We start from the raw sequence: 21,359 nt of genomic DNA, 5'->3' as shown, positions 1-21,359 counted from the left end.
TCTTGGAAACATATTTCCTCCAAGACTGACGCTTATTCTGCTTAAATGCGCGTCGAGCCTTGGCATTTAAAATTTTAACTTTATCTAAATTATGGACAGTAGGATGTCGGCGAAAATACTTTTCAGCTTTCTTCCTACTCTTTCTGGCCTGTTTACAGTCATTAGTAAACCATGGTTTACGAATATGTGGAATTGCAGAGGACTTGGGTATAGTTTGATCAGCAATATCATTGATGATATCAGAAAACATTTGTATAGGATCTTCGCTGTTCGCAAATACTTCATGTTTTAAGTGTTCAACACACAAAGCTTCATATAATGACCAATCAGCCCTGGCGAAGTTCCTTCTTGATGAAGGAGGATCATCACCAGGGTTAATTGTTTTGAGAATGGTGGGGAAGTGATCACTACCACATAGGTCATCATGAACCATCCATTCAAATTCATTATATAAGTTGGAATCGGCAAGTGACAGATCCAGGGAAGAATATGTTCCCGTAGCTGGATGTAAATAAGTGGCTGAATCGTCATTTAAAATACATAAATTATTATCAGAAATGAATTCTTCAAGGATTTTACCTTTGTTATTAGTATGGGCACTTCCCCAAAGCGGGTTGTGTCCGTTAAAATCGCCCATGATGAGACATGGCTTCGGAAGTTGATCATACAGATTTTGAAGATCTGATTGTTGAATATTTGAAGAGGGAGGTATATACAAACTGCACAATGTCAGAGCAATGTGCAGAGTCAGACGAACAGCAACAGTTTGAAGATCCGTATTTAAAGTGACAGGGCTGTGAATGACACTCTGGTGTACCAAAATAGAGGCGCCTCCAGTAGCTTTATCGCCTGAAGGGGAAAAGGAATGATAGTCTCCTGAAGACATAATGCTGACGGTTGAAGATCTTGAATGAGTAATTGTATTTCATTGAAGTTATTCTTCAATCCTCTGCAATTCCACTGAATTATATGACTCATGATGGTGGTTCAATTGGAGATCTCCCTCGTGAATGGGAGGAAGAGCTATTCCTCCGCTTGTCCTGTGAGGACAGTGTGACCTCCATGTCGAGAGGTCCAAATGGGTTCTCAAGAGGGAGCTCTGAAGGTAAAGGGACGGAAGGTGTCTCTTTTCTGTTTAATTTTTTTCACTTTTGCTTTTGCTGAACTGGCTGAGTTAGGCTGTTTGTGTACTAGTTTTGACTGTATCTCAGGTTGACTAACAGTCTGAGAAGAAGTAGTCTGTATGGCTGGTGGCATAGGTTCAGTAACTGGGGACGTTTGTGGAGTTGCTGAAACAGGTTTGTCTGACCTGACCCAAGCCAAGTCAGTCTTACAAGCAATAGAGGACGTTGCTGAAGAATGAGTGAGTGCAGCAGAGTATGTAACTGGAGTTGAAACCTCAGTTACAAAAAGTTTTTTGGCCTCAAGGTAAAAGATGGTTTTCTCACATTTTAGTCTCATTATTTTTAACTCCTTTTGCCACACAGGGCATGATTCAGATGAGGCACCATGTGGACCATGACAGTTAGCGCATTTAAAACTCTTGTCACAGTCCATGCTGTCGTGGCTCTCGCCACATCGATGACAAATCACAGAGCCATGACAAGAGTTTGACCCTTGACCGAATTTTTGGCATTTGTAACACCGGAGTGGACAGGGGACATACACGTCCACTCCGATATTAATGTATCCATCTTTAATAGACTGCGGCAATGAGGCACGAGCAAACGTTAAGAGGTAAGTATTTGTTTGCACAATGTTACCTTCTTTCTTGAACGTGAAACGTTTGACTGCTGTCACACCCTGATCATGTAGTTCTGCAGCAATATCCTCCTCAGACATATCAGACAGACAACGAGCTCTGTCGCGAATGATTCCACGACAGGAATTTAAAGTTCTGTGCACAGACACAGCAACCTCAACATTAGCAAATGTTTTAATCGATAAAAGATTGAGAAATTGCTGTCTCCGTGCACATTCCACCAGAAGTGAACCACTACGGAGACGGGTGACGTTTTTAACGTCCCCACAAATTCCAGAAACAGCCTTGGAAATAGCGAAAGGATTTAGTGTGATCGGTAGGAAATCAGTAGCCTCTATCAACAGGAAACGAGCCCAGGAATCAGCAATTGAGGGAACAGTTCTCAAAGATTCATCAACATTGTCGATTCGTCTCTTTTTTTCATTTCTTGGTGAACCAGATAGTTGTGTTGTCATAATGGAAAGAATATGGTTCAGCACCCCTGCTCCCCACCCACCATGGCGTGTCAACAAGAACAGTGTCAATATGCACCGGATATCCAAGATGCTGACACCAGAGATACAGGGGTGTTATACTCCAGCAAAAACAACACAAATGGCTGCATTTATCTACCAACCCAATGTCAGACTGGTTCGGCCCGTGACAAGAAGTTGGAGACATACATCATTTGGAGGTCATTATCACCAGATTGGCCCATGAGCCACCGCCTTCTGGCATAGGAATCTAGGCAGATAGATATAATAATATAATATTGAAATACAACATTCAATTTCAACATTATATAAATGTACATTAATATACATTTGAATGTTTCCATGCGCAGGGCACGGCGTGACCAGCCGCTTGATAGAATAGGGCCAATTCTACCACCGGTCTAGGTGAAGTAAGGGGCGAAATGAAAGAAACACGGTTCAAGGCTCCCAGTGCCCTCAACCACTAGACTCCCGTCCTCCACCGACACAGGGGTGCAACCCACGGCAAACGGGTTGGTGGACCAACTATACCCCCGGGTCCACAACGGGAAAAGTAACTGCGTGGTTGTCCGCCCGGTACGTAGACAAACCAAATTTCATATGTTGCATCTTAATGGTAGACAGGTGTCCGAGCGTGATATCAAGCATGTGTGACTTTCTGCCTGTTGTTGCATTATGGGGTACCTAATACTGTCTGTCTACGATACAGGCTGGAACCTGAACATGATGGTAAGTGTTACTTATGACTTTGTCCAAAGTCCACAAGGCTCATATGAAAGTTAAGAGGTTCTATATTTTTCCAATAATAATTAGCAGGACTGGGATGAGGATTCGAAACAGGATGAGCTGAGCATACAGCCTTGTTGTACTCCACTAATGATGACAAAAGAGTCGGAGGATGAGCCATCTAACTTTATGCCAGTTTGAAATGACCTGCAAACAGTGCAAACAACGTCGAGTGTTTTTGTAAGGCTGATAGATGCTTGTCCTTTCCAACAACTGGTAAATTGAGCAGGGCGTGTAGACCGTGGACCGTTAGGCCATAAGTCCAACTGCGCGTCGGGATACGCCATAACAGCAAGTGTCTGTAATCCCTTTCGGACCAAACAGGCGAAGACCTTTCCGACGATGCTCAGGACGGGGATCCCGTGGTAATTGTTGAAGTAGCTTCTATCAACGTTGTTCATAAACTGACGATTGAATGCCCTCACAGAGCCGCGGCCAGAGACCACCCTGTCCGGTAAGTCGCCTCTTACAGCTTGGGTTGCTTAGGCCACTTCTATCCCCGATCAACACGGGAGATTTCAGTGCAGTAGCATGGGATTTGGTGATCTTCAGTAATGAAAACTACAAGGCTACAGGGTGTGAAGTGATGGCATATTTACTATTCTGGGAGAATGCACCAGGATACAATTTCCTCCCTAAACATAAAACGCTGAAACAATCGGTCAACAATAGACATAACATATCATATCACACACCCAGGGTGCAGCCCCTACTTTAGGTACATGTTGTAATGTTTATAACATACATCAATGCTCAGTATATATTGTTCCATGAAATATGTGTGGACCTGTCTTTTAAGTATTTGTTGGTAAAAAACAAACATGGTACCACAATATCCCTAATCTATAAGTCAGCACAGAACACACATGGCTTATGCATGGCTCAATGCATGTCTCTTTGCCTGTCATCTAAGATATGATACCTATATACATATATATATTTTTTTGTTCATGCATGTCTGTTTTCATAGCCTTAGGAATACGCGTATACATGTTATTATACAACATGGCCACACGGGTGCGAATAGCATGCTTATATACGATATTAGAAGCTTAGTAACATATAAGATGCAAGTACATTATTCAAACGTAGTTTCGTATTTACATCAGAAGTCAAGAGTCCCTATATATACTCATGCCAATAATGGTTGTCATTCCCCTCCCCTTTGTCTTCTCACCATGCCCGCTGAAGGATGGAAAGAGTATTTGTCCAGCATTTACTTAAATCCCAAACACCCAGCTTCCTTCTCGGGTTCAACTAAGTTATATCACATGCTGAAAAAGGAAGGGAAAATTAATATCAGCTTACATCACATCAAAAAGTGGCTCGGTTCTCAAGATGCCTATTCACTTCAGCGACCTCTTAGGTACAAGTTCAAGTGGAACAGAGTGATCTCAACTTGTTTGAACGATCGGTGGGATATAGACTTGGCTGCTGTTTCCAATATAGCCTCTGACAATGACCGTGTAAAATACTTATTGAAAGCTATCAATGTATTCACACGATTTCTATGGGTGGAACCCCTTAATAATAAAACACAAGACACAGTCCTTAAGGCCATAAAGAACATATTTGCTCGTGCTACTCTTACACAGATTATCAGATCCGACAAAGGTCGTGAATTTGATAACAAGAAAATGAGATCATATTTAGCCAACAAGGGTATTACCTACTATGTCACTCAGAATGAAACCAAAGCTTCTTATGCCGAGAGAGTCATACGAACCCTTAAGGCGACTATGTACAGATACTTTACTTACAAACAATCATACCATTATATTGATGTTTTGCAAGACTTGGTGAAAGATTATAACCAGAGACCTCATAGGTCGCTGAATGAACGTTCACCCATTGATATCAACACAAACAATGAATCTGTTGTTTGAAATGAACAGTACATTGATCCACTGCACAAACAAGTCAAACCCAAAGCAGAGAAGATGAATGAAAGAAGACGGAAAGCCTTTAAATTCAAAGTAGGGGATCAGGTGCGACTGTCACATTTGAGACATGTCTTTCAACGTGACTATCAGGAGAAATGGACGGAGGAAATCTTTATTGTTAGCAGACGATACTACAGGGATGGGATACCAGTCTATAAAGTCAAGGACATGGCTGAGGATCCAATCACAGGTACTTTTTATTCGAATGAACTTCAGAAAGCCTATAAGTCTGCAGACACCATGTGGCGCGTTGAGAAAGTCTTGAAGAAGAGGAAGAGAGCTTGTAGAAAAAGAGGTGTATGTTAAATGGATGGGTTATCCTAAGAAATTCAACAGCTGGATCCCAGAGCAGGACCTCCAGGGTGTATAAATAAGGATAGATGTGATGCACTTCTCATTGGATACAGAACCACCATGGAAGCAACATGTCCAGATTGTCAGAGACGGTTTTCAAGGAAGGGTGTTATGCTGAGACACAGGAGACATAAGCACATAAATGATTATGAAAATCCACCGCCGCCACGCCGCGGACGCAATTACCCCCCGCCGCCGCAGACACAATAACCGCCGCAGACGCAGACGCAATTACCACTGCCGCAGACACAATTACCGTCGCCGCCGCATAACTCAATGTATAAGCAACAGCGAAACCACAATCAATTCAATGATAAAGAACATTTCAAGTTTACCATCCCCTCTAATGCAGTTGTTGTGGGCCCTACTGGCAGTGGTAAATCTATGTTTATATGTAACCTTCTCATGAAGGGATGTATACAGCCAGCACCTAATCACATTATCTGGTGCTATACCCAATGGCAGCCCCTGTACCAGGTGATCAGTGAACAGTTGCCCCATGTGAAGTTTGTGAAAGGAATTCCTTACAATGTACTTGACGATACCTACTTGGATGCTTGAAATAACAACATGATGGTGTTGGATGACATGATGTGTGAAGCTAAGGATGATAAACGTGTCAGTCAGTTATTTACGCGAACTTCTCGTCCCAAAAAATGTTATTGTCTTTCTGCTGCTACAAAATTTATTTCCGCGGGGGAAGGAGTCACATGACATCGCTCTGAATTCCCCACCATGTGACTCTATTTAACTCTCCTGTGTATAGGCTACAAGTCCAATTGTTTGCCAGACGTATCTTCCCCAACACTGATGATAGGTTTATGTCAGTGTATGAGACAGCTGTTCAAAAGCCCCATGGCAATCTGACTATCGACCTACGACCCACCAGTCTTGAATCAGATAGACTACACCTAATGTAGTCACAAAAGCTGACATACCCTCAGTCCCAGAAATACCAAAAGGAGATATACCATATCCCGCACCAGAATCAAGACAAAGCAAAACTGGGATCCAGTCTATAAAAGAGGAGCAACTTGAGCCACTGCGTCATTTGACTCCTGACGCTCAAAGGGTGAACATCTCTGAGATAGTGGCGAACGCTTTACTCAGAAGACTAAAACATGCCTTCCTGTGACGAGTGTGGTATTGTATTTGAAAACAATCATGCCCTTCAACGTCATGTTAGAACCTGGTGTCCTGAGAATGATGGCGAGCCTCTACAGAAGCGAGTAAAACTGGATGCAGCTGATGATACTAAGAATGTTGATCAAGAAAGAGAGAAGTGAAAGGGTTAGAATACATGTGGGGACAGACTTTGAAAGCTTGTAAGGAGAACATCTGGAAGAAAAAGGAGGACTTTGAGGATAAAGGAAAGAATGAACGATGGGTTGAGAAACAACTACAAAAATGCTGGCAAACTACTTTTCTTGATAGACTTGCGATAGCCGTTCGTTATGCCAGCTATTTTGGATATGGACCCCTCTTCAAGCCTATATTAGAGAAAATCACAGCCCTGGACCCTGACATGGACCCCAAAGAAATGGATGCTAAAATCACTCAGTGGATGAAACCTGTCGTGAAAGATATTCTCTCTGATGTGGACTTGAGCCAGGCTGAAGATTTAAAACTTGTTGACATGTCTGAGCATGATGATACAGATCATGATGAACTGTAAACTCCACATTCTTTGTATCATATATGGATGTGTCCTGTGTCTAATAAGAATACACATATGAATTAAAACTGTATCCAATATATCAATGTATATGTCTCATGGTCAAAGTGTATTAATGTATATATGTAATAAAGTGTGTAAATAGTATTATATATGGTTGGTTTCTTCTTTCTCAACATGATTCAATCGTCATACACAAGCTACAGTTATTATTATAACCTTGAGATGTAGAAACACACCCAGTAATAACACAACCAAAGATGAAAGTCAATATCTTTATTTCATGAACACAAACACAATATTGTAATCATAACATATTAAAGAATTCAATATACATTTATCAAATAGCACAATGAACAATCAGTCAATGGACATGTCATGGTTTAACTGTCTATACATGTTACAAAGCTAATGGTGTTTTAAAGCTGAGGCGCATATAGAGCCTTATCCAGCTGTGTATTACACAAATCAAACATCAACTGTACAGATGGTCAGAAAGGATCCGCTCTAGCAAAACTATGTACATATTGACATTCTCCAGTTCTAAGCAAAAAAACCACACAAAATAAACCCCCAAAACCCCCCAAAACATGTAGCTACATTATGGGTTAGCTAGGTACATCAACATTGGCTTCCACAAAATACATATTTATGAAAGAATTTTTTCATAGAATTCTTTCATAAATATGTATTTTGTGGAAGCCATTTCATACCTCTCTTCTCAGATGTATATTTATCAGAGACAATTTAACAGAGACAATATATGCACTCTGATACATCGTATCATATCGATGGGGAATACAAAGACTAAGAGCGGTACGATCATGAGCAGGTGCTGGCGGTGTATCGCAAGGGTTCAAACACAGGGGTTCGAATCACTCTTTGGACAATCATTTTAAAAAATAAAAATCTAGATTTTTGCAACCGTATATTGTTTTTATATGCTATGATTAACTTATATTTCAAATTTAAACGAAATCGGTGAAGAAATTGATTTTTTAGAAAATTCTCCTGCTACACTCATTTTACGAAATGAGTTTTCTAAAAAATCCATTTCTTCATGGTTTGTACAAATTACAGTTGATCAGCAGACCAAAATAAAACTATATCAGCTGAACTCATAGTGCAGTTATATCAGCTGAACACAAGGTACAGTTATATCAGCTGAACACATGGTACAGTTATATCAGCTCAACACATGGTACAGCTATATCAACTCAACACATGGTACAGCTATATCATCTTAACACATAGTACAGTTATATTAGCTGAACACATGGTACAGTTATATCAGCTCAACACATGGTACAGTTATATCAGCTCAACATACGGTACAGCTATATCAACTCAACACATGGTGCAGCTATATCATCTTAACACATAGTACAGTTATATTAGCTGAACACATAGTAACGTAGTGCAGTTATATCACCTGGACAATGCAGTTATTACAATTTTGATAACCTACCTACCTACGTATCCCGGCATCTACCTATATATCTAAATAATTAGATAAGCAAGCAAGTACAAACGCAATGGGCATTACGTTTTGATACTTTGAATGCATTAAGGAGCATGTACTTGCAATCGTATCAAGTTCGATCACAGCATCAACAGACCCTACGTCATTACAGTCGCCTGTCCTCTGATCACACGCTACACAGCCCCCACTGCATGTGTGCTGACAGTGACTCCCGTACGCCCCGTCCTTACACCCACGACTACAGCTACCGTTCACCTCACATACACCATCCAGACACCACCCACAAGCCTCGTCACATCTCTCTCCGAACCATCCATCAGTACAGGCTGAACACCGTCCATGGCGGTCACACACATTGTCTCTACAATGGAGACATTTCTTGTGGCAGTGTTTCCCATAGTACCCTGGAACACAGCCCTCCACGCACGATCCATCATGGCTGTAACACAGGGAGGACTTGCAGGAGGTACTACACGGGCTGTTACAGTGTGACCCGTGCCACCCAGTCTCACATCCTTCTAGACAAACTGCAGTATGTCGATCACAGTGCTTGTGTCCATCTCTTCCTTTGTAGCACTTCTCGGGGCACGTGCTACTGCAGCGGTGTCCATGGTAACCAGGTTGACACGCTTCACATATCCCAGTCTGTCTGTCACAGCCACTGGTCCAGCAATGTTGACATCTGTCTTTGCACTTCTGTCCATAGAAGCCTGCTTCACATCCATGTAGACAGTACCCCGTGATGCTGCACCTTCCCATCAGACAGTTGTCACATGTCATGTTACAGAAGTTCCCTGTCCATCTTCCATCACACCCATCAAGACATTCTCCTGTGTGTATGTGACAGATTGATGCCTTGCAGTTGGGTGGACATCGTCCATCACAGTGTGGCCCGGTCCATCCTCCACCACAAGATTCAGAACAAGCACCTGTATGGCGGTGACAGTAGACAGCGCCACCTACCGGACTGCTGGAACATCGTGGTGGACAGGGTGTGTCGCAGTGTCGTCCATAGAACCCTGGTCTACATCTGAAACATTCTCCAGTGGACCTGTCACATCCGTCTCCGTCACAACGTCCTTGGCATGTAGAGCTGCAGTTTGATCCGTGACACCCGATCTTACATGACTGACATCGAAGACGACCATTCCCATGTCTACACCCACTTGTGTTACATGAGTCGTGACTTGGGTGCTCTGAAAACAATTATGTTGTATGTTTAAAATGTAATAAATTAGAAGTGTCAGAAAAAATAACCCGTATTGTATTTAGGAAACCATATGAATATGACAAATTTAACTTCCACAAATTTCAGTTTCGTTTCATTTGTAATGCAATAACCATGGTGAATACAATTCCATTGTATCATTATATACGTGTATTTACCAAGAGAGTGTGTCACAGCAAGCAGGGCAGAGATCAGCACCACAAGCGACAGGATCTGTCCGCCTTTCATTGTTCCAGGGGACACGTGGTCTAATGATGAAAACAGGTATAAGGATTAAAAGATAACTGGATTACCTGAAGGGAAAGCAAGTTTGTTTCTTAACAAGCAATAGTGGACTAAGTGGAGAAGAACGCATGTTCTCTAACTACGTTACAAGTTGTCGCAATATCACAGATGTAGACATGCTTTTATGCTTCCAGTGGTAGGTTGTATACAATGTCTGCATGAAGACTTCTTTAAGAGGCAATAGAAGTAGGAGAACTAAGTACCTACCTGATAACACTGTGGAAAAGCAGTACATACAGGTAACAGGCTTGTAAAAGGAATCCCATGGCGGGGTCTACTCCTGTTCCCATATAGACACACTGTTACACTTGAGTGTAAGTTAGTTTTCCAAAAATAACGTATGATAAACCAGGAACGGACATTGTGGCGTTGTCGCGCTTTCGTTAAGTTTGCCTCATTGTGGCAACACGACAATGTCCCTTACAAAGCAACACAAAAGTTCTGCAGTGAGTCATCAGGAATACATCACTGACCTACTTATAGTGTGGAGGTTGTATTGTAGATTACACTCGCGACAGGTATGTTGGCCCAAATTAATCTATGCGACATTCACTGAGCAATTACAGTTACTTAACATTATAAAATATATGTTTCACCTTATTGCGACCCGTTATAATGAATTAAGTTCTCAAGAACTGTTCTCAACTACAATGACGTCAGAACCGTATGCGTGCTTGCGTGCTTGTCTGTCTGTCCCTGTCCGCCTGTCTTTTTGCCCACCGCGCCTCTCTAAATGTCTGTGTGCCCACCGTGCCTGTATGTCTGTGTGCCCACCGTGCCTGTCTGTCTGTGTGCCCAACATGTCTGTCTGTCTGTGTGCCCAACATGCCTGTCTGTGTGTCCACCGTGCCTGTCTGTCTGTCCTCCGTGTCTGTCTGTCTGTGTCCCCACCGTGCCTGTCTGTCTGTCCTCCGTGCCTGTCTGTCTGTCCACTGTGCCTGTCTGTGTGCCCACCGTGCCTGTCTGTTTGTGTCCACCGTGCCTGTCTGTCTGTGTGCCCAACATGTCTGTCTGTGTGCCCAACATGCCTGTCTGTGTGTCCACCGTGCCTGTCTTTTTGCCCACCGTGCCTCTCTAAATGTCTGTATGCCAACCGTGCCTGTCTGTCTGTGTGCCCAACATGCCTGTCTGTGTGTCCACCGTGCCTGTCTGTCTGTCCTCCGTGCCTGTCTGTGTGCCCACTGTGCCTGTCTGTCTGTGTGCCCACCGCGCCTATCTGTCTTTCTGCCTGTCTGTGTGGCCACCGTGCCTGTCTGTCTGTCTGTCCCCCATGCCCACCGTGCTTGTCTGTCTACGTGCCCAACATGCCTGTCCGTGTGCCCACCGTGCCTGTCTGTCTGTCCTCCTTCCCTGTCTGCCTCTCTGTGTGCTCCCCGTCCCTGTCTTCCTTTTGTTCGCCGTCCCTGTCTGTCTGCCCAGCGTCCCTGTCTGTCGGTCTGCCCACCATATCTGTCTGTCTGTGTGCCCACCGTCCATGTCTGTCTGTCCTACGTGCTTGTCTGTGTGTGTGCCCACCGTGCCTGTCTGTCTGTCTGTCTCCGTCCCTGTCGCCTGTCTGTGTGTTCGCCGTCCCTGTCTGTCTGCCCAGCGTCCCTGTCTGTCTGCCCACCATATCTGTCTGTCTGTGTGCCCACCGTGCCTGTCTGTCTGTCTGCCCACCATATCTGTCTGTCTGTGTGCCCGTCGTGCCTGTCTGCCCACCATATCTGTCTGTATGTGTGCCCATCGTGCCTGTCTGTTTGTCTGCCCACCATATATGTCTGTCTGTGTGCCCACCGTGCCTGTCTGTCTGTCTGCCCACCGTATCTGTCTGTCTGTGTGCCCACCGTGCCAGTCTGTCCACCATATCTGTCTGTTTGTCTGCCCACCGTGCCTGTCTGTCTGTCTGCCCACCATATCTGTCTGTATGTCTGCCCATCATATCAGTCTGTCTGTCTGCCCACCATATCTGTCTGTCTGTCTGCCCACCGTGCCTGTCTGTCTGTCTTCCCATCAAATCTGTCTGTCTATCTGCCCATCATATCTGTCTGTCTGTGTGCCCATCATATCTGTCTGTCTGTCTGCCCACCATATCTGTCTGTCTATCTGCCCATCATATCTGTCTGTCTGTCAGGAATACGATCAGTCAAGCCACCTACAACAAGCATGGGTTGCTGGAAACCAATTCTACCCAGAATCATAACGGGTGTGTTTGCAGCAGCGACAGAAACAGCACTAGCACTAGCACCAGCACAGACAGCGGCTGCGGCAGCGGTCGTAGTAATAGTAGTAGTAATAGTAGTAGTAGTAGTAGTCTTCTCAAGCACCTCAACATTGGAGTAAAGGCATTCACCGTCATTCTGGTCATTTTCACATAGAAAATCGTCTATTATGACATAGTCTGAAAGGGATTTGGTTCTTCCATTAAAATCACCTGTAACACATAAATACTGTGAATAGTTCGAGTAGTTGATAATATCATCTTCGAGCTGACTGAAGTGTTCTATCGACGAGTATCTACTGTTCTCGGGCGGTATATACATACAGCCCAGATAGAGGTCATTTCTGAGTTTAAACAGGTATTGTGACAGTTTACACTAAATACTGAATGGTCACACAAATGTCAGCTCTCAATACATTGTAAACAGTACCAGCTTGAATATCTGGACACAGTTTTTGAAAGATTAAAATCGGGGTGTCCTTGAAAAACAGCCCCCCCCCCCTAAATGTAAATCAAACAATGCAAATCTTTGAATGTTGATTATGACGGGTAGTCATCCAATACTATAGTGTGTTTGCAGTGAAAACGTACCGATGAATTTTATTCATCTTAGGATAAAAGTTGTTTAACAAACGATCATAGTTTCAAATCGCTATTATTGGTTTGTATTACAAGGGGGTAAACGTAATTGTTGGAACAGTGAAACAAATGCACGTGCGGTACGGGATGAGCGTGAACTTAGACCAACCATACTTGTTCTCGGTGTTTCATTTAATGTGCATACCCCCTTGTAATACAAACCAATAATAGAGGTTTGAAATCATGATCGTTTGTTAAACATTTTTTATCCTAAGTTGAATAAAATTCTGAGATTTAAATGTTCAATTGGCAAGGTAAAATTATGAGGATTCGCAATCTTATTTTCACTTTATTCGATTTACTTTTTTGTTTAAAGTGAAATTCATCGGTACGTTTTCACTGCAAACAGACTATATACAGAACATATCTTATATGATATTATCTGAGGGCATACCATTATCCAAGAGGTACCAAATGACAGATCGTTTTTCACTTTTTCCATTTTAAAAAAAATAAATACTATACCCTAATGGGTTGTGATATGTGAAATTTTGGATATGGTTTTGCTATTAATTTCTTCAAAATAATATGGAAGCTTTTCAAACATCGGACATCGCGAATATAGTTAGGCTGACTGCGTTTTGAACGCCCCTCGTATATACCACCCAAAATCATATAAAATTATTTATCTCACTTTACTATCTCCAACACTATTACAACTGATATTATTATGATTTGCAAAATTTGTCTACTCACTATGTACATCAGGAAGCCAAAAAAACCTAATTCAACATTTAATTCATCTCAATTATTTAAAATTAATTATTAAAACCCAAATAACAACAGCATAATCTTAATCCCATCTCATCTGTATTCTCTGCAGCTTAATCTCACTGTATGCTCCACCCTGTAAGCTCTCCTTTGGGTCAGTTCATTATGCCAGACAGGTAAATGTGTTGTTTTAACTAATTGTAGGGGTACTGGGCTGTCGGGGTTATGGGATGTTGGGGTTTTGGGAGACAACCGTTCAGCTTGGTGGCACGCAATCATGACAACAGCGGGGTTTATATTTAAGGCAGAGTTGATAATCTGTATGTGGGAACTCGGCAAGTAAATATATGTCCCTGCTTTCCCCGTAGTGACTTGGTACCTGAGTTGCTAATGTTACTCCTTTAAACAACAGGCAGCTTTGGTTGTGTACTCCCCAGGGAGTTCATAACGAGATGACGTCTGATCCAATGTCTGGGATAGTAAGAGTGCAGCACTTTGAGCATGTTCCTGTGGTTTGTTTGAGTATAGGATTGTATATTATTTATCATTATTATTATTTATTGCTACAATCATTATTCCGGACTACTTCCTTTCTCCTTTCTTGCAATTAACGTGTTAGCTTAGCGACAGCCTACATGTTATAACACATTAACCGACGTCAAGGGCAATCAGACAAAGGTGTATGGATAAATATATCTCCAAAACTTGAGTTCTTCCTGGTACAGTGACGGCCACACCCGTTACAAAAGTTGTTGAGAAACGAGAATACATGAGTCATACTGGAATGAGTTCTTGCAAGTAAGATTGACATAATCAATATATCACTGGCCCGCTTGAAGTGCGTGTTGTGGACAACGTAACTAATGTTACACTGTAGCTTAACGATTTACACAAGTACCTTGGCCCAAAGTATTTGATAAGACATTCACTGTGTAGTTATACATTGTAGTTTCATACTTTTATGAATGAATAGGTTTCTCCTTTTTCGCAATCCTCTCATAAAGAACTCCTCAATAACTGTTCTCAGTTACAGTGACGTCAGACGCCGTGTGTGTGCCCGCCGTACCTGTCTGTTTGTTCGCTGTCTGTCTGCCCGCCGTGTTTGTCTGTCTGTCTGCCCGCCGTGTCTTTCTGTCCCCCTTTTATGTCAGTCTGTCCATCGTATCTATCTGTCTGTCTGTCCTCCATGTCTATCTGTCTCTGTGCCTGCGATGTCTGTTTATCTGTTTTCAGTCTGTCCGACCGCCTGTACGTCCATCGTGCATGTCTGTTTGTCTGTCCGCCGTGTCTGTCTGTCTGTCCGCCTTTCTGTCAGCCAGTCCATCTTGTCTATCTGTCTGTCTGCCTGTCCTCCGCGTCTATCTCTGTGTGCCTGCGATGTTTGTTTATCTGTTTTCAGTCTGTCCGACCGCCTGTACGTCAATCGTGCATGTCTGTTTATCTCTCCGCCGTGTCTGTCTGTCTGTCTTCCCGCCGTATCTGTAATCATCTTGACTATAATGCTATGGCTAAGGCAGCAGCAAAGTCTGCTAACAGAGCTTTAGGCCTTCTTATTTGTAAATATAAGGCACTTGGAGGAATGGAATCCACAAGTTATACAAAGTTATATGATACGATGGTGTGGTCAGTTTTGAGTTATGGGGCATCTATATGGGGACATCGGGAGGTATCCGCAGTAAATGCTGTCCACCATCGTGCTTTGAGATTTTTCTTGGGGGTGGGTAAATATGCTCCTAACGTTGCAGTGAATGGAGACATGGTATGGATCCCTCCAATTGTTAGACAATGGATATGTATTGTAAGACAATACTGTCGTTTTAGAAAAATGTCTTTTAGAATAAATAAGTATGTATTTATATGGTCGGAGAGTTGTGCGAGTGGATGTGTGAGAAATTGGAATTTCCGAGTAAAAGCAAGGTTAAATGAATGGGGCCTTAGTGTGGAAGCTGATGTTAATGTAAAAAGGGTATGCGAGAAGGTGCGAGATATTTGTATGCAGAAGTATGTGAATGATTGGTATGAGTTATTACACAAGCCAAGCGGTAGAACGGGAGGTAATAAATTACGAACGTATCGAATGTTTAAGGATGTGTATGGCTGTGAAAGTTACGTGAGTATGAGTATGCCCCGTTCTTACCGCTCTGCCTTCTCCAAATTCAGATCAGGTATTGCTCCTCTGCATTTGGAAACCGGCAGATATACAAATGTGAATGTGAATGAGAGGGTATGTTTTCAGTGCAGTGAGAGTGTTGAGGATAAAAGACACGTTCTGTTGTATTGCCCTGTGTATGATGATTTGCGTGAAAGTTTATATGAAAATGTCTGTTTTAGCTATCCCAACTTCTTAGATCTTTGTGATGATGATAAATTAGTTTTACTTTTAAACACCATGTATATTTCAGTGCCAAAACCTGCTTTTATATCTTGCAAAGAAGAAAACATATTTTATACGGATAGATTTTACACTGTATGTACCTATATAATTATTTAGTATTTAGTATTTATAATGTATTAATACATGAGTCTCTCATAACCCTTAAAGGGTGGCTCACTTATATGCTATATTTTATAAATATATTTATATATGTATTTTATGTGAGGTGAGACTGAAATAACATATCTGTCTGTCCCCCTTTCTGTCAGCCAGTCCATCGTGTCTATCTGTCCGTCCTCCGTGTCTATCTGTCTGTGTGCCTGCAGTGTTTGTTTATCTGTTTTCAGTCTGTCCGCCGTGTCTGTCTGCCCTCCATGTCTATCTGCCTGTCTGTAAATGTGTATGTCTGTATCAGCTGGGGTAAGAGTAAGGGGTGAGGAAAGTCCATCTTTAAGCCCACCTAAAAAACCCAGCTCGGTATATAAACCACTCGACGTTTAACCTCCGAAGTGACTGATTGTGAAAAGCTATTGCTTGAATGTAACAAAATTGTGTTAACTGACATAAATTAATATATGCTGTGATTAAAATATTCAACTGTAATCTGAAGCTGTGATAGTGTAATCAAGATAATATGAGATAAACTAAGGGGGTAGGAAAATATAACAATGTGTTGATGTGCATGTGGACGGCATGTGACAAAGTTGATCTACAAATAGGCCATGACCCCCTCGTCTAACAACACAATCAATTGTAATTCTGACAGGATCACTTAGCGGTCTGGAAGCAATAAAAAAATTTAAAAACACCAACAACCAACCTAAACTAACAAACGAAATAAACACTCAGGATCTACACGTCTCAGCCAAAGACCTTGAGTTTATCTGGATCACCACCCCACGTACGTCTTGTCGAAATACTCAAACCAGTGGCTCAAGGTCCACGGAGACGGTGGCGAAGTAGGTGACAGGCAAGACGCAAGCCCATCGATCATAGCACAGAACTCTCTAGTAGCGTCTTCATTGTTGCGATAATGGGAAACTAGACCTATGGATTGTATCTTACTCCACGTACTTTGGGTGAGGTGATAGAAACACCCATGAACATTTACATGAGAACCTAACACAACAGATACAGCATTGATGGCAGCCAACTCAAAGTCTGTTACAATAACAGAAGGATCTGGTTCGAAACCGAGTTCGTTACATATATCTACAACTGCTTGAATTCTTCTTGGTAGCTAGTTTGAGTCTTATCGCACAGGAGGGCATACACACAACTAACAGCACTATCCCCAACAACGACGACGACGAATTAGATGGTTTTACGTCGGCACTATCCCCAAGGGGACACAAACTATATATATACTATAGAAGCCTTGTATCTTAACTAGATGATCTCAAACTCATTTAAAATAAACAGGATGATCTAAAACTCATTAAAAGTATGTTCTATCAAAACATGAGTATAAAGGGCTCCAATCAGGCTCGCAAAAACATCTTAATTCTTAAATTATACATGAAAGGGGATTAAGTAGTGATCAAAATGTGAGACTACTTAATTATACATGAAAGGGGATTAAGTAGTGATCAAAATGTGAGACTACTTAATGATACATGAAAGGGGATTAAGTAGTGATCAAAATGTGAGACTACTTAATTATACATGAAAGGGGATTAAGTAGTGATCAAAATGTGAGACTACTTAATTATACATGAAAGGGGATTAAGTAGTGATCAAAATGTGAGACTACTTAATTATACATGAAAGGGGATTAAGTAGTGATCAAAATGTGAGACTACTTAATGATACATGAAAGGGAATTAAGTAGTGATCAAAATGTGAGACTACTTAATTATACATGAAAGGGGATTAAGTAATGATCAAACTACTTGAAAATGGAGAAACTTTTTAAGTTTGAAAAAGTGTGAACATCTAGTAGATAAAATGCTAAAACAATGCTTGAATGCTTGAGACACCTTGATCAAAGATCAAAACTTTTAATTCATACCATGAAGAGGAGGTGGATTAAGTTTGGGGTGGATTTTGTCCGTGATTTTGTCAAACTGTTGTATTTTGACAACGCGTTTTTTGACTGCTTCAGTTGTTTTTCCACGACCGCAAGATCTTGTATCGTTATATTTATGTCAACTTCGTATTACTGTTAAATGACGCAATCTCGTACGAATGTATAAATGATAAGAGAGACATGCAGAGTCTTAGGTTTTTTAATTCATTTAGCACTGGAAACTTACGTAATATTGTGATATGATTTTTATGACACGGTTAAAGCAGTTACTGATTTGATTTAAGACAAATATTTATTCGTTTGCTTTCATGATACCTTTGATGGACATGGACATGATTGAACAGGTCAAAAGGGCCAAAGGACAAAAGGGCCAAAATTCAAATTTCTAATCCTATTTTAGAAAATAGTAAGATTAAAGAAATTCATTACATGTTGTTGCAGTAGTTCTAATCCTATTTTAGAAAATAGTAAGATTAAAAGAAATTAATTACATGTTGTTGCAGTAGTTCTAATCCTAAACATCCTAAATACATCAGAGTGCCCCAGTGTTGTTTATTAAAAAAATCTCAGAGTGGTTAGGTGTTTACTTTATACCATTCAACTGTTTGTGTAAATTGTGTAATGATTACAGGTAGTCAGTAATCTAAACCAGATTAACATTAGCGGTTAAGTGTTTATGTTGTGAGTATAGTCAACCATACATCTGTTTCTGTAATGATTACAACAGGTTTAAACAGAGTCATGGGTGTCAGACACTATTCAGTAATCTAAACAAGATTAATGTTTTAATTTGTCGTGAGGTTTAAACAGAGTCATGGGTGTCTCATGATTGACAATGCTATATAAGACCAACATTTCAACTACCAATTCATACTGACAACCATGCCTGTAAAGTGTGTTGCCTGTGACAACACTGTCAGGAAAAAAACAACATGCCCTTGAGTGTGACCGTTGCCAGCGATGGACCCATCTCAGCTGTAACACAGACATGACCCGAGAGGAATACCTCCGTCTTTGTGCAAGTGGGGAGGACTTTCACTTTCTCTGCCATGTCTGCTCTGATCCTAAGTCTCAGTCAAGTAATTTTAGACACTGATGCCTAAATATCGGTATATCCCTCGCTCTCACTCGGGAAATACCAACATTCACTGATTCAGGCACTCGTGTCGTAAACATAGTATGACATGGGCACTCATATAATATCCTCTATATAGTTTTTTAATACAATAAGTTTGCATCATTAAACAGAAATAGATTTTATTTAGTATATTTTTCAAAGTTGTAAGAATGTATTACACAAGACATGTCAGTCATTTTCTTGCTGCTTTGGTCAATGAATTCTATTTATTAGGATTATGTTGGGGGGGTTTCAGGATTATTAACAGATTCTCACAAAACTGGGTGCTTCTCTTAGAGTCATGTGAGTCACAAAGACTGTCCACACAAGAAGTTGTGATGCTGTATTCTAAAGGTGCTCCCTCTGTTTTGTAGCCTGCACCATTCATATGTACCAGCATACACCAGATGACATTTTGTTGTCCGCGACCCAACAAACTGGGCATCAGATCAGCTAGAAAAGACCATAGTGATAATGAGGTTGACTCATCCCTTGAATTCTCACATTTATTGGATGCTGACTAAAACTTTTTAATATTTCAAATTGTCTGTGTGCGTAATTGTGTTTGTGTATGTGCAATCATGCGACTTGTGGAGATCTGGGTAAGAATTGGTCTTTAGCAACTCATCCTTGTCGTAAGACGCAACTAACAGGATTGGTTGGTCATCGTATCTCAAGTGGATAGATAGACAGAGATGATGTTGATCACTGGATTGTCTGGACCAGACTCCATTATTTACAGATTGCCGCCATATAGCTGGAATATTGCTGAGTGCAGCATTAAACATCAAACAAAACAAACAATGATATTTTAGCTGACTATGTTAAACTGTCCAATGTTGTCATTAGATACAGAGCATAAAATGCATGGGATTCACAAAACAGTAATGGTGAGTGGAGATCAATACATAAACAGGAGTGATTCATCACTGTAATGGTGGTGCACAGTGGATTTATGAAAAGTAAGCCTTGTATATTACGGTTTACTAAGGCAGAGGAACATCTTGATGTTAGGTGCCAATATGGAATTAACATATTTTGTTCAAAGGACATGAAGGATAAGCCAATATTACATTGATTGATTGTCCATTGTTGTGACGTCCAGTGGATATTTTTAAAGACTTGTTGTGCTGTCTCAACTGACCACAGTGAGACACGACACAAATATACAACACCTGAAACAAACTGACATCAGTTGAGAGACAAACACTGGCTAAGATGTCCTAGTACGCTGTATATGTTATATAAAATAGATTGTTACAAAGACATGGGACACTGAACATGATTCTTTGACTTGAGTCAGATGTATGGGAGGATATTGTTCCTCTATGTAGATGAAGCCCATTTCTGGTGTCCCGTGCCATGATATTGTTGTAATATTGCTCAAAGCGGCGTAAAACCAAACACACTCACTTGATGTAGATGTTGACAGATAGATTCCTGGAACAAGGCAACCGCCTGATACTGTATATAGTTTGTATAACAGGGCTCGATTTAAGAGATATTAACCAACATGCACCAAGTGCAACCTAAGGTGAAAACCTAGTAGCACCAGATAAATTCCAGGTGCACTGCTTTTATTGCAATATGTAGTGAAAGAAATATGCTAGTGAATTATTTAGATGTTTTGTTCAGAAGTTTGCCAACTCAAATATTATTCTGCACCTGGTGCAAGTTAGAATAATAACTAGGTTGCACTTTGTAATATTGGGTTGCACCAGTGCAAGTAACAAAGCACTCAATCGAGTCCTGTATAAATTTGTCACATTCCTCAGTTGCATGTGGACTAAGCAAGTGGACATACTGCTAAATTATTGCATGAATGTTTTTACCTTTCAGCCTGGGCGGCTTTATCGGCCTGGCTTCATCGAGGCTGGCGGGGACAAGTTTATTAAAGTGGTGGGTACCATTATGCCTGGATCATGAGTACATCATCTATGTAATACTATTCTTGTATATTTGTTGGCGGTGTGTGGTCCTGGTCCTTGGATGGGTGGCCGTGTTTGGCAGCTTGACTCCTGAAAGTTTCTAGGACTTCAGTCCTGCCCCACAACGAAAAGCGCATGTGATGCATGTGGTCTCACCTTAGGCAAGTGAGTTTGTTCAAAATTGCCTCTGTCCACCCAGCAGTAAAATTGGGTACCTGGTATGATACGATGGTAGTCTGAATTTGAACCTTGAGCGCCTGACAGGCGACCGGTTGTATTCTCCACATGGAGTGTTCTGTACTCGTTGACCAGGGGTAATATGTCAGCGCTTTGAGCATGCAATGTGCAATATAAATGGACTATTATTATTAT

The 21,359-nt window shown here is 41.4% G+C and overlaps 2 protein-coding genes across 2 annotated transcripts in view; one reads left to right on the top strand and one right to left on the bottom strand.

Annotated features, from left to right (window-relative positions):
* Positions 1–21,359, top strand: part of LOC124278723 (phosphatidylserine lipase ABHD16A-like) — a 79,909-nt gene that overhangs the window by 45,208 nt on the left and 13,342 nt on the right. The gene's annotated exons all lie outside the window — the stretch shown is intronic.
* On the bottom strand, positions 8,462–9,958 carry LOC124278699 (scavenger receptor class F member 2-like). Its single transcript, XM_046714470.1, has 2 exons — positions 9,863–9,958; positions 8,462–9,672 (listed from the first exon to the last, which is right to left on the bottom strand). Exons 1-2 carry the CDS (start codon positions 9,930–9,932, stop codon positions 8,486–8,488), a joined length of 1,257 nt encoding a protein of 418 aa, XP_046570426.1. The 5' UTR covers positions 9,933–9,958; the 3' UTR covers positions 8,462–8,485.

Source organism: Haliotis rubra, unplaced genomic scaffold (genome assembly GCF_003918875.1).
Source record: "Haliotis rubra isolate DU_JTF1 unplaced genomic scaffold, ASM391887v1 Scf240, whole genome shotgun sequence".
Lineage (NCBI taxonomy): Eukaryota > Metazoa > Mollusca > Gastropoda > Lepetellida > Haliotidae > Haliotis > Haliotis rubra.
Note: the sequence above shows the minus strand (reverse complement) of the source record. Positions and strands in the feature narration are given on the sequence as shown.

What these genes read in the sequence shown, in the direction of transcription:
- LOC124278699 (XM_046714470.1), bottom strand. Translation starts at nt 9,932, where the DNA reads ATGAAAGGCGGACAGATCCTGTCGCTTGTGGTGCTGATCTCTGCCCTG. An exon ending in TGCTGTGACACACTCTCTTG is followed by an intron (nt 9,673 to 9,862) that starts GTAAATACACGT and finishes AATTGTTTTCAG; the next exon opens with AGCACCCAAGTCACGACTCA.